At 42.1% G+C, this 13,742-nt stretch overlaps 3 protein-coding genes across 6 annotated transcripts; 1 reads left to right on the top strand and 2 right to left on the bottom strand.

Annotated features, from left to right (window-relative positions):
- Nucleotides 1-375: 375 nt before the first annotated feature.
- On the bottom strand, nt 376-2,239 carry tomm22 (translocase of outer mitochondrial membrane 22 homolog (yeast)). The gene is made up of 4 exons (XM_088360058.1): nt 1,860-2,239; nt 1,325-1,443; nt 1,101-1,218; nt 376-1,035 (listed from the first exon to the last, which is right to left on the bottom strand). The coding sequence occupies exons 1-4, from the start codon at nt 1,947-1,949 to the stop codon at nt 961-963; spliced, it is 402 nt and encodes a 133-aa protein (XP_088216184.1). The 5' UTR covers nt 1,950-2,239; the 3' UTR covers nt 376-960.
- A 750-nt stretch (nt 2,240-2,989) lies between these two features.
- Nucleotides 2,990-7,986, top strand: maff (MAF bZIP transcription factor F). The gene is made up of 3 exons (XM_088360057.1): nt 2,990-3,204; nt 5,288-5,384; nt 5,607-7,986. Exons 2-3 carry the CDS (start codon nt 5,352-5,354, stop codon nt 6,048-6,050), a joined length of 477 nt encoding a protein of 158 aa, XP_088216183.1. The 5' UTR covers nt 2,990-3,204; nt 5,288-5,351; the 3' UTR covers nt 6,051-7,986.
- Nucleotides 6,724-13,497, bottom strand: tmem184ba (transmembrane protein 184ba). 4 transcript variants are annotated; one of them, XM_088360055.1, is made up of 10 exons: nt 13,183-13,497; nt 13,061-13,101; nt 11,755-11,988; nt 11,456-11,621; nt 10,434-10,524; nt 10,185-10,352; nt 9,938-10,107; nt 9,680-9,874; nt 9,475-9,501; nt 6,724-9,299 (listed from the first exon to the last, which is right to left on the bottom strand). In XM_088360055.1, exons 3-10 carry the CDS (start codon nt 11,986-11,988, stop codon nt 9,067-9,069), a joined length of 1,284 nt encoding a protein of 427 aa, XP_088216181.1. In that variant the 5' UTR covers nt 13,061-13,101; nt 13,183-13,497; the 3' UTR covers nt 6,724-9,066. The 4 variants fall into 4 exon arrangements, with proteins under 4 accessions (XP_088216181.1, XP_088216179.1, XP_088216182.1 ...); XM_088360053.1 differs by lacking the exons at nt 13,061-13,101; nt 13,183-13,497 and adding an exon at nt 12,286-12,372; XM_088360056.1 differs by lacking the exons at nt 13,061-13,101; nt 13,183-13,497 and adding an exon at nt 12,274-12,350.
- Nucleotides 13,498-13,742: the final 245 nt, after the last annotated feature.

The following is a 13,742-nucleotide window of genomic DNA, read 5'->3' on the forward strand; positions in this document are numbered from 1 at the left end:
TGTATACAGTTTTGGACAGCACAATTTCGATTATATGGTTTGGTGTCTTTTTTCAGTACACTTTGGCTACCACTTGAAATTTAGACCAAAAATGTTTGGCATTTTTTATTCGTGGCTTCTAATTGTAAATAAATACCTGTAGCCATTTTTTGCATTGTCGTGCTCTCAGCTACACAAGTCTGCTTATTAAAGCTATTTAGCATTAACGCTAATATCGTCATTAAACTGAAAATTTTAACAACACATTGAAGTAAATCGTTAGTAGTTTCAAAGGACTAAACATTTTATTTTTCCTATACAAAGACCTTTTAATAATTTTCAAAGTACAGTGCAATGGTGAACTGAGACAAAAAGGCAACACACAGAAAAGCCTCATTTAGCTCACAGATGCTTCAGACATGTTTATTTCCTACAAACAAATATTGAATGTAATTATGGCATTTTTGTGACAAGTGAATGTCAATAATGTCACACACACCAGTGTTTAAACTTAAACATATCCTACAGGTGCAGAAATGTTTCAGAAAATGTTCAACATTTTAGAACACAAACAGCTGACCTGTAACCTTTTCCTGTGTTATTTTTTTCTTTTCATTCAGTGAAACCTCCTTTTCCTGCTTTCCCCTCAAATGGCCAGGATGATATATTTATTCATACAATTATATAGATTAAAAAAAAAAAAAGATGGAAACCGGTAATCCTGAAAATCAGTCTCTGTGATTAAGGGGAGACAGTGAGACAGATGCCTTAAAACACGTCACCTTACCACTGGATCAGACGAGGCAAGAGTGGTGGAGTGACCTAAAAGTTGCATGACTGGTGTAAATCTTAGGCCTCCTTTTGTTTGTCGTTACAGCAGTTCTTTGCATTTCTTCACAGTCTTTCTGTCTCCCCTTGCGGCCACCAGATTCTACCATGTTTGTGGAAGACTCCAGGTTTTAATTGGGCCACACACGTTCCTCAAATCTTTCCTGGGGCTGATGGCATCATGCCTGGCATCCCACCAGACATACCGGTGTTGGGCCCCAATAGGATCTGAGAGGAAATATGAAAATAATAAATTGTCATGTTTAGATGTTACGTTGTTATAAGCAAATCACCTGTCTCTGCTGCTGTAGCTGCTGCTGTTCCAGCTGTAGCCGCTCTGTCTCGAACACGACAGGCAACACCAGGATCATGAAGGAAGTCGTTCCCACCCAGAGAGCCGAACGAGAAAAACTTGAATAAGAAAATGGAAACCATCAGAAGGTTGGAAATGGAACAACAATGCAAAAAATGGGTCAGTTGTCGCTTGGCTTAACTAAACACATGGAAGCAAGTGTACCTGTAAAACTTTTTCGCCAATGAGACCGAACACTGTGCTGAGAACTCAGCAGCTGTACGAACTGTGTCTGGAAACATCTCTGTCAGGCCCCACAACCTCTCCACCAAGGTCTCATCAATCTAACGGATGAGGAAAAAAAACACCAGCACATTTTAGCTCATCTAAATCTTATTTCCAAGCAGTAAATAAGTACCTAATATAATATTAATAATATATAATAATAATGTCTAATACACTTAGTCGTTAATTCGTAATACTTCAGTAATTGGCAAGAACATAAATGTGCCATTAAAGATTAGATATCTACTTTTATGGATTTCCCCCCCCCCCCCCGGTAGTGCTACGTGGTATTTTCGTAACGTAGAAATATTATGTATGTAATGACTGAATACATGTTGGAAATGGTAACTTAATCTGATATTCCTCAAGCAGGGAGCTGATCATCTTTACAACAGTTCTAGCAAGAACAATCAAACAAATGAATGAAACTTTATGTTAAGTAGATAAATTAAATAGATTTAAATTGAGAACTAACATCATCATCGTCGTCGTCGTCAATTTCGTCCTCGGGGGGCCGGGTAGCCACCGGGCCCGCAGCCGGGGAAAGCTCTTCGATTCCAGGCATGGCTTCTCTTCAGTCCCGCTAGGAGAATGTCTCGTCAGTCAAGCAGCGGGCAGGACAACTCAGCTCGACAGACGATATAACAATATCGATCGCTAAATTGCCGTAGTTTTAACAACTGCCAAGTTGCTCAAAAGAAAACCTGCTAATGCTAAGAAGCGTGCATCTATGCAAGTCTGAGGTCACCGGCAGAACGCATGCGCGTGTGCACTTCCGTGTCGGGTGACGTCAGGTGACAAAGGTCATTTGATACTTCGCATAAATTGCACAGCGTCGTCTAGCGTCTGGTGTCTTACTGCAAACACTGACGTCTTGAATAAAATACACACGTCTCTTTTGTTTCCTTCAGTCAGGAACAAAATACCCATACACCAAACAATAAATGTTGAGTTCAATTATTTCAAAATGCTTGAAACAATTGAGCAATATCGTTATTGCTATAACTAAAGATGCTTTTTGACCAGCAGGGGAGGTGGTCGCTCCATTGTCCAACAGGTCCGCGCTTATGAACCTGTAACACACATACACCGAGAAATTATTTTCATAAACATTTATTTTATTTTATTATTTCATAAACGGGATACCGACAGTTTTCTCCACGTGTGTAGTTAGCAGTTGTGGAATTTTTATTTAAATTGGTTGGTTAGAAATATTTACAAATAATACAATTTAATTACATTTGAACTTGTTTTTCTTTTATAACCATATCTATGAATGACCTCTTAGCCTATCTGTCTGTTTGAAAAATCACAAACGTTTGCACAACCCTGCGTTAAAGCAGTACAACACGTGACCTGACTAAAATGATAAGCTGTAATATATTAACTTTACAAAGTCACTCAACATTTACTTAAACTCACAAACGTGTAGAATGTTGAAAGCATGTTTGACTTTTTACATAAATCGCCAGTATTTTATGCCTGTTGTTTTTGAGGGACCCAGGGATTCCTTGTTTACATCCTCTTGGAGTACGCGGCGGAGGCGGGTGTAACTCCGCCTTCATTCTTTGCCCCTGACGTCATTGTCGCTTGTTTTTTTTTTTTTTTTTTTATGAATGAAAGAATCCCACCTCAGAGAGCAGCGAAGTCATTCCGGGAAAAGGCGGACTGACATTTTGTCGCTTCGAGCCAGCGGTGAAATTGTCACAGATCGGAAGCTACCAAGCTACCGAAGAGGTATTTGCGAATCGATAGGAACAACGACGCCACATCGGAAGAACCGTAACCATTTGGAATTTGCCTAATAACCCAAAGGACAAGTGAGTGGGCAGCTGTTTACTTTAATCTCTCGTAGCCGACACCGTTGATGCTAAAGATGCTAACAGCTCGAATTACTAGCATTTTCAAAACGGTGTGGCTGATGTATATTCCACGTTAATAACCATAGTAATATTGTTAATACATCGCGCTGTTTGAATAACACATTTTTGTCTTGGGTGTAACTACTCGTTTAAACATATGTAATAGCAGCACATTTTTACAGTCATGCTAAAATGGATGTCGAATGCAGCCGCTACGGCTGTTTACTACAGCGTTTATTTTACCCTAATCTGGCCGTTTTATCTGACATTTTGTGACAATCAAAACTATTATTTAGTCGTTTGCCATGATCCGTAATAGGCATTTTTGGCTTTTTTACAAGATTGTTGCTGTTGCGTGGCGACGTTGCGTTCACTTGTTGCTCTCGGGTTCGGTAAGCTTCCACGCAAAATCCAGCAGACCTTAGGTATTTTTAGCCGAGCATTTACGCGGATATCCTGGAGTCTTGTGACAAATATAGCAACGGGCTAGTTTTGCCTGGAGTTTTGACTGGCGGTAGCCGGTTTAGCTTTTAGCGGTGCGATTCGTGTATTGCTGAATCATCATGACTTTACGAACGACGGTTTACAGCCTCCACCGGCTATTGGGACGCCAGTGCGGTTGCGGACACTTCACGCCCCACGCTTTTCGGGAAATTCCACTAACTGTAGTCAAAATTACAGAGTGTTGTAATTTTCATATTATAAACAGTAGTTGTTCCTCGTTGTAAATCAACACGTGCTTTTGAGTCAGTTCACTAAGGAAGAAAATGGACTTAATCGTAATTGATTTATTTCTATCCCTAATTAGATTTTGCTTCCTGGAATGTGGTTTTAAATGGCACAGAACACCTAACATGTACTTCGGTTAAACACCAGATGAGCTCAGGGGTATTTATAGTAAAAAGAAAGTGAAAGTGTAATAACCCTTAAACAATTGTTTCGTGAATTATGACTGTAGATGTCTTCTAAATTTCAGATGCTTAAAGCAGTTTGAGCAGTCCCAGGACTTTTCTGACACCCCTTGGAGAACAAATGTGGTTGACATACCTCATCAAACTTTATGTTTTTCTGCCGCGTTGTAAACAAAGTATGTCAGCAGAAAGTGTGTCCTTATATAACAATTCAACAACATATTTATCTGATCCAAATCTTCACTCAGCGCTATCAAGGGGATCAAATAGCTATCTTACGCTAAAAAACAGAAGGTCAATATCAACCAGGAAGTGTGCGCTGACAATTCTTTCACACGCAGCACACTTCCTTCTCAGCTAAACATGAGAGCCAAAAAAATCAACTTTTTCACACGATGAAAGAAAGTATTGTTGCCATGCCGCCACGATGAGCTTGCAGGCTTTTTCTAGCCTAGCAAAAAAACTCTCGTTAAAGTCATCATGACAGTGACCTGACATACACAGCATGCCACCCACCCCAACTCATGCTAACAAGTGACCTTAAGAGGAATGTAGGAAGTCACACACACCGCCTCCATGGACTTAATGTTAGATATGACGATAACATTTCTAAATAGAGCTGCCCAAAGACACTGCACGGTTAAACAAACACTTCTGCTAATGTAAGCATGAGAGTCATGTTACGCAAATGTCCGTACTTACTTTGGCTTATTTTATTTAAGTTAAAGTTAAATTGTAATTTTCTGCTGTAGTAAGCACCAAACAAAAACTGTGGGCGGTTGATAGGAGGAAGTGTTGCTTAGGACACCTGCTTTGAGCAAGAGCAAGGCCAAAAAGTCTTGGTAACTTCCCCTTAGCACACCAGCCAACAAACAAAGACGTCTGTCACTTTCACACACACAAAAAAAAAAAACTTCCTCTGATATTAAACCGCGGGATTAGACGAGAGCGCGTGTGTAGAGAGGGAGAGATGTGCGGCTTCTCCTTTTCTCTGCCTTGCATGACAGGCAGTCTTGTGAGCGGACGCAAATGTCAGGCTAAAAATGAACTAAAATGGCGTGATGTCCTGACTCGCATGTGACCACTTACCTTTAAAAAATAAAATTGCAATCCTCTTTGTCTCTTCTCAGAGTGTCTGAATCTGTGCTGACTAGTGCACAGGGCGGGGGGGAAACTGAGGAGAGTGGTGGCATCATGACGACGGAGAGAAACAGCAAAGCCCTGAAGGTAACATGCACAAGCATAGATATGAATGAAAGAAAAAAAAACATTTGACTCTTGAAATATTTTGTAATGTTCTGAAAATTTGCAATACAGTGACCATAAAAAAATGTTTGTACAAATTTTACCGGTTGTAATTGCCTATAGGTGCCACATGAGGGCGCCAGAGCACTTTATTTGTACCAGACAAGTTATTGATCATCTAATCCTCTTCCGTTATTCATTCAGGTGAAGCAGGAATGCGGCGAGAACGTTCCCTTCCTGTCCGACAGCGAGCTCATGTCGCTGTCGGTGCGGGAGCTCAACCTGCACCTGCGCGGCATGTCCCGCGAGGAGATCCAGAAACTGAAGCAGCGCCGACGCACCTTGAAGAACCGAGGCTACGCCGCCAGTTGCCGGGTCAAGCGAGTGTCCCAGCGCGAAGCCCTTGAACAGCAGAAAATGGAGCTCCAGAGGGAGGTGGACCGACTGGGGGCCGAGAACGCCGGCATGAGGAAAGAGCTGGAAGGCCTGGGCGCTCGCCTGGCCGCTCTACAGAGGTTTGCTAGAGGCCTCGAGGCTGGAGGGGGCAACCTGCTGGCCACCGCGCCGCGCCTTAACACTGCCTCCGTCATCACCATCGTCAAGAGTCCAGCGCAAGCTCCGCCTCAGAGGGGCCACGAGTCTTCCTAGGCTCTGTTAACTGACTGAGGGGGTGTGGCACACACGTATACACGCATTGGAACACGAGAACTATATCGGTAGGATAATACTAAACATCAGTGCTACGCCCACACACGAGTCATTCATGTATGACGTCATCCAGGACCAGACGAGCCACTTCTCCGTCAAAGTGCTCGCTATTTAATAATGGCCAATGTTCATTTATATTTTGCTTGGTTGGATTGTACAGTACTGTGGAAAACTCTTTTCAGATCCCCACTCGTCTTTATTTACTCGTTATTCATGTAAAAACTCACCTATTTGCTGTCTTTGTTGGCATTTTGCTGCTGAAGTGAATTGAGGATCTTAATTTAGACACAACTAGTCCTTTGCTGCTATTTTGAAGCATAGATAGGCAATTACAATAGAGTAAGACACGAGTAGTGTCAATTACTTTTTTGCCATTTTAGCACTGTAAGGTCTGCATGTCAAGTCAATCAGCAGCTAAAATATAATGTCATTGAATTTAAGTTCTCGAAGAAAAAAAATCCCCAAATTCCAACTTTGAAAATCCTCAGAATGTAGCTGTTGAAACAAGACTTTTCCACCATACTGTACATTGACAATCCAGCCTTGCTTACTGTTTTGTTTGATGCGGCCGAAAAAGCGAAGCTTCCTCTGCTTCTGCTTTTTGGAAACGCAAGCAAAAAAAAGAAAACTTTACCGTTGAGCTTCCCCCGCAGGTTCTACAAACTTCTGCATTCCAGGTTATTCTGTTACCGTATTTTTTTTTTGGGGGGGGTTATCACTACCCTTAATGGCACAACAGGGTCGTGGAAGGCCGTGATCTGTATTCAAAGCAGATTCGAATTATTGCGGGGGTGATATTCGGAACTCCTGGGAACTAGAGGATGACTGATGTTCAGGGTTTGTACACCAACACAGTGCCTTCCGTACTTGTGGGAGGTATCAAACCAAACCTGCTGACCGTCCATCACACTTTTTTTTTTGTCTCGGCTCAAATAGCACACAGCTTACCTGTCCTACAGTTCCTACTGTGCAGTAACGATTCCGGGACAAGTCCGCTCGACTCCCCAACGTCATGCGTTGGACATTTAGCTGAAAAACGCGCACATTCCTCTTTACGTGTTTCTTATTTGTAATGTTTGTACGTGCCGTCAAGACGCAAATGTTGAGTGACATTTATCAGAGATATATTCTATATTTTATTTGTATTTAAAAGTAGATATTTTGACAAGACAAGCTAACTGAGTGCTGTGATGTTATGTATGGGTTCAGTACTTCCATAGTTGAGGGAGGGGGGGAGGTCGGGCGTATTTTCATGTTTAATTGTATTGTGTGACAACGATTCCTACTTCACAAAAATGTTTAATTATTAGCTACGTAGAAATATGCTCAAAGCCGACGGCCATATTGCTGTGTGATGATGATTCGTGCACGTGTTTTTTTTTTTTGCCATATTTGTACTGGCTTGCCATAGTGGATTCTTGGAGGGATTTTTTTTTTTCTTTTATGTTATTCGTGTAGAGAAAGGCTGAGAAGAAAGATAGAGGAAGAGAAGATGAGGGAAGAGGTTGAGAGATGGATGAATGACGGAAAAAGCAAGTGGTAAAGAAAAGACAAGGAAACGAAGGTGTGAAGTGTATTCACTTGAAAAACCATAATGTTAGTTGAAAACGTCGTGACACAATTACACTTGTGTTGAAAAATAATTCAGATATACAAAGCTTCTATTTAGCTATATGAATATGTGTGGTTTAAAGAAAAAAAGCATTTATCTATATTTCCAATGTCTCACCTCTTGTCAAATTGTGCTGGATGTTTTGTGATACTTGCAAAACAAAAATGGTCTTTGTATTTATTGTACTTTTTCTATTGTGAAAATTCAAGTACATCATCTATTTTATATATATTATAATAAATGTTGTACATATTGTACATAAAATGGTGTGCTTCTGTGGTTGCTGACTCAGTAGGAAAGGAAGAGGTTTTACGTGCAGGATGTGTTGAATGTATCAGATAAGACTTGGGTTAGACTGAGGTTAGTTAAAGCCAGCTAAATATGAAAATATATTCTGGATTGTTCTTCAATAAAAATATATTTACATCAAGCCATGAATGGGAAATAGGCCATTTGGACAATAGGCCATTTGGACATTTTTTTTTCTATTTTTAAATTTTGGTTATTTCTGGAACCATTACGTTTTGATTGCTGCTTCTGAAACTTGACCTTAAAAAAGTGAAAGAAAACCAATAGATTAAATCTTGGTAGCTTGCTTCTTGTATCTTCTTCAGTATCCATGTCAAAAGTGCTCAAACTTATTTACCCAGTCAGCATTTAAAAATAGGTCAGCATGGCTTCTTGTAACGATGACAGGTAAGCAGAGAAGAAAAAATATCACATGATTCATGTGTGTTTGAAGGCCTGCTGGTTTGCATTTCCTGATGATAAAACACTTGAGGAATGTCTCGACAGGTGCTTCGATGAATCGATACTTAAGAATGCGCATTCGAGCTATGTCATAGGGCTCTCTCTAGTGTACACATGCGGTATTGGAGCTGGCAGGGGAAAGTCAATGAGTCATTTAAACACTGGGCAGTTTCATTTTTACACACCTAAAAGTTTCCAGAGATGAATTTCCAGGAAACATCACTAACTGTTAGTCCACAAATTTGTAGTACCTTGTCAATTCATTGCAAACTGAATAAAACATTTTTTTAAGTCCTTCTCAGGTTGTCATGAAACGTATCAAATTTCACAAAAATCACAACATTATCAGAATAAAATTGAAGTTGTGCTATAAAAAAAATGAACAGTCTATCAAAGTCAGCAAATCTTTTGAGTAAAACTTGAAAACGACTTACTAATCAAGCAGGTGTTTTACACCAGACTAGCTTATAGCGTCCAACACAAACGTGCCGTGTTTATACTTACATTCATGCTCTCATGAAATGGCAAACAAACATTCTCACATATGAGAGGCGGCCGACTGCTGCCGGGAGGATGAATCACATTTCCGCGTGTCTAGAATTCATCGTCCGAGCTCAGCAGGAAGGTTTTCTCGGTGTCCCCGTGGTTGCTAACGGCGCTGAGCGTGCGTGACACAGGCGGCGGCGGCACGCCCTGCTCCAGCGTGGACTGCTGGGTGTAATGCTGGTAAGCTGGTGAGAAGTTATGAATAGCGTCCTGGACCATGTCGCCCGGGTTCATCGTCTCCTTCAGGCTGCTGGAGATGCTCTTCATCGGGGCGCAGCTGCCTAGACGGCAGTGAGTTGCAAAAGCAGTTTAGCTAACGGTTAGCTACAATCAAGGAAGGACGCTATACTACAATATGACAAAATGAATCATGGAGGATTTGATAAGTGACTGTGGTGAGCAACAGACATCAATGGACAATGCAAGAAGAGTCGAAACGGTCAGCGTGGAACCTACCAAACTCTCCGTATGTAGGGAGGGGTCCTTCAAAACGCAGCAAAGAAAAGGGAAGATGAAGGTTTGTGTAAGCACAGGACAGAATAGCAAGACTCTTGTCTTACAAATATGTGGGCACAAAGTAGGAAAAAGCCAGAAAGTCATAAAAGTGTAAAATAAAAGTGGATTTTAAAATGAATGCTAGCCATTGATATGATCTTCTCACCTTGCGCGCTGATACTTTTGTCCTTGTAGACTTTGTAGGTGAAAGCGAAACGTAGGATCAGCGCGGCAAAAAACATCTCGATGCAAATAATGAAGTTCTGGTAACCGGCGGCGACGGTCCCTTTGCCGACGGACACCTCCACGGAGTCAATCTGGGGGATGGCGCCGCACCTCTCCATAATGGCCAGAAACACACCTGAGTAGAAATCAAAGCAACCTTCTATCAAATGTTTCATGAATTTGGTTCGAGGTGGCGTACCTTGCCAGAAGGAGAGGAAGATGACCGACTTGACGATGACAAACTTGAGCACGGGCCCGTACGGGCTGAGCAGGTTGCGGGTGGCGAAGTAAAAGAGGAAGAGGGCGTACAGAGACAAGCTGACTGAGACGTTGCAGATGATGGTGACGTAGAGGTACCCGCTGGCGGCGCTGTGGAGCCACAAAACACACACAAACGTCACAGCCATTTTGAATTTAGACATGGGGGGCGGTTTTTGTTGACTTACTTGAAGTCTCCATCTTTGTATTTGCCATACGCCTGCAGGATGACGGTAATGGTGGCCATGAGCGGCTTGACGACGCAGAACTGCAGCGTGGCCTGCTTGCAGAAGCGCAGGAACCCGATGGAGTAGGCCCTTCCCTTCAGGCAGCACGTGCCGAACATGCAGCTGGACCTTGATGGCGCCGGAACACATTGTAAATCTATTATCACAATGATAAATCAATGCTTGTAAATAAAAAAGGGCGAGACGTACTCGATGAGTTTCCCTCGGATCTCGGCCATGATGGCGCTCTCTCCTCCAAGGTATTCGTAACATAGACTCAGGAAGTTGTATATCACAAACGCTTTAAGTGGGGGCAAACAAACAGAGATATTTGTTATTTCTATTTCCTAGAAGAAAAAAAAAAAACACATTCAAGGGCTTGTTTGATGGTCACCAAATGTCTCCTGTGGGAAGTGGATTAAATCTCCTGTGTGCTTTCTCAGCATGTGGACGACGACAAGCAAAGCGGCTCATAAACACCAGCGTGCTAATCCTGTTTTGACCCCCCCCTACCCCCTAGGATCTTCCTTCTTTGTGCACTGTATAATCATGGCTGATGATTGTGTAATCAATGCAAAAGTGTGAAATTGTGACGTGCACTGGGTGTGTGGCGCATTTTATGGCTGAGCTGCACTCCCCGCCAGCACTTGGTGTTACATCATGCGTTAGCCGCTTCTCCCTCCATCGGTTTGCCTTTGAATGAGCTCTCGCCTGATCTGCTTTTGTGTCGCTCTGGCTTATTTACCACGCGTTCACATCTCCCCGCGGATGCCCTCGTCAGCCCGAGGCCGGTTGCCACGGTGATACAGTAGGCGTGCATACAATGAGAACTTTGCAAGTTGGGTTGAGTGGGTAACTCATTATCTGGTGGCAGCTTGTCCAGTAGCAGAACCATTTCGGAGTCTTGTTGCCATGCGACAGGCCAGTCGACCTTACTCGGGGAAAGCTTTGGGTCAGGGCTCACTTTCTTGGTATTTTGAATAGAATGACACAAATATTGGACAAGGAGATAAAATATGAGGCTAGATTAACTGTTAGATAATAGATCTTTGTGAGCAAAGTAATCAATTAACGATGGATGGACAGATTGTAGCTCTCCAGTTTTGATCGCAGCATGCTTTTCAACTCAACCGGAAAAGTCACCCACTGGGATTTTAAACCAGTGCAACGTCTCCATCGGCGACGCTTTTTAAAGTATGTATTGAGAAAGTGAGCATCAAGTTTGTTCTTACCCTCATAGCAGTCCCTGATGGTGTCAAAGTAGACGTAGTACTGGTCATTGGTGAAGAAGAGGAGGCTGAGCCAAGAGTCGATGCCGTAGATGGGGACGATGAAGAGGATCCGTACGATGTGCCGTTGCTCACGGGGTGAGCTATAGAAACGCAGGTGCATGTAGATCTGGAAAAAAAAAGATAATACAGCTTTGAGATTAATTTCACAGACTTCAAAACATGTAGGCCTTAACGAGATTAATTATATTAAATAATTATATTATTATTTATTTATTTACAACATGCGGCTGCTTACTTACCTGGTGGCAGGTAAGGATGAGGGAAGTCCAGACGAAGATGCCGGACACGGCCTGGGCCATAGGGGTCATGAGGAATGTGGGCTGGTCCTGGCTTAGCAAGGGGGCTTCGGGGAGCCAGGAGATGTTGGGCCCTCCCGGCGGTGGCGTCGCCGGCGTCCCTGCCGCTTCAGCCAAAAGAGAGTCCACCCCCAACCTCTCTGATAAGGGCACATCTCGCCTCCACAGCCTCGGCATCTGGAAAAAAAAAAAAAAAAAAAAAAGAAAAACTGCTCAGGTTTTCAATTTGGACATAAAAGGGGACACACCTTTTCCACACTTAATCTTCAACCTGGTTTAAATATTACTGATTTATCATTGTGTAATGAGTTAACGTGTTTAAAAAAAAAAAAAAAAACAGGAACTCAAACAGAAGCATCAATGAGTGTCATGTGGACAAGAATGCGTGACTCATACAAACAATGGAACCTGTGTTTCAATATATACAGCGGAAATCATTTTCAGGAACCATTCAATCCTTACCTAACAACATACCTCAATTCTTGGTTGCTTGAGCTGTTGGTCAGAAGAACAAGCAACCCCAATGCACTCTCCAAAACTGTTAAGCCTTTCATTCATGACACCATAAAGCATGATATGATTTGACTGGTTGTAATGACATCATTGTCTTAAAAGGAAGCCATATTTTTTTGTTTTATTTAACTGGCATGGTCCAAAGTTGCTTTTTATAGTTTTATACTCTGTATGATGAGTCTAAAAAGAGATCATGTAATCCTTTTTGCGCTGTGGCTTTTTATACAAAGAGCTTGCTGCTAATATAGTCAAATAAACAAGACTATGAAATTCAATCAGATGGAATCTGGCAACCTATCACAAATAATTATCGCACAACGTGGACCTCACAAATTTAATTTGGCATTTTATTAAAATAGATGTTACGCTCACGTCTCTATGGAGGATTGAGCGATTTCTCTCTCTTGTTTGTGCACCGCGAGGTCATTTGTATTGGTTTGCAAGGGATCAGCAGATGTACACATAAAAGAGGTGAAGTGAAGGCATCAGCAACATTGGGGCGAGGAACAGCTGCGGGTTTCAATTAAAAAAGGAAAAATAAATCACGCTGGAATAATAATTTATGTGTGTCATAAGGTCAGGAGTTTGCAACAGATGGAATGGGGGCACACGGGGTGGGGGGGGGGGATACAAAGGGGGGTTGTGTTTATCTACAAATAAATGTGTGGGACGACAGCTAATTCCCGAACAGGTTATTAAAATGTGAATGCTTTCAAACAATCAAACAAAGTCTCACCTTTGCTAATATTTACTCGTGACAACGTGGATCTTTAAATCCTGCAATGCAAAAACAAAATGTTTGATTATTAGTGACATGCGTAATCCGGGTGCACACATGCTTTTAAAGGCTATGCTTACCAAAACAAAATCATCCAATGCTTTGTGCCGACCAGAAATAGCACGTAAACGGCCTTAATTCCAGCTCAGAGCTGCACCGTCGCCCCCGAGGACATCCATGTTTTTGTGCCAACACCGACCGGTTAACCTCCACGTTTTTCTCACCTACTCTTTCTTCTTCATGTTTAACAACTTGAGCAATATCGTACGCGATCGTCCCCACTTTTGCACCAGTTAAAGTCCGTAGATTGCTCCGTAAGGGGAGACGGCAAACTTGTCGTTCCCCGTCGCCCTGTCTGTCTGAAAGACTTTGGATCGACTGTGGAGATCAGGCGGGCCCCGCCCATTTAGTGGGAGCGAAGCACGTAGCCAATCACGGCCCGGGTAATTTAATAACACGGAAGTAGGTGGGCTAGGCGTGGAAAAGTTTTTATTTAATTTTTTATTTATTTTTAACAATACAGTATATATTGCAGAATACATACTTTGTACATACTAATAAATTAAAATATGAACTAATAAATAATAAGAATTTTTTTACAGTGCAACACCTTTGTGAGTTATTTTCTTGTATGGTTACA

The sequence above is a fragment of the Syngnathus floridae genome, chromosome 18 (genome assembly GCF_059516105.1).
Source record: "Syngnathus floridae isolate MCC-2025c chromosome 18, RoL_Sflo_1.0, whole genome shotgun sequence".
Classification (NCBI taxonomy): Eukaryota; Metazoa; Chordata; class Actinopteri; order Syngnathiformes; family Syngnathidae; genus Syngnathus; species Syngnathus floridae.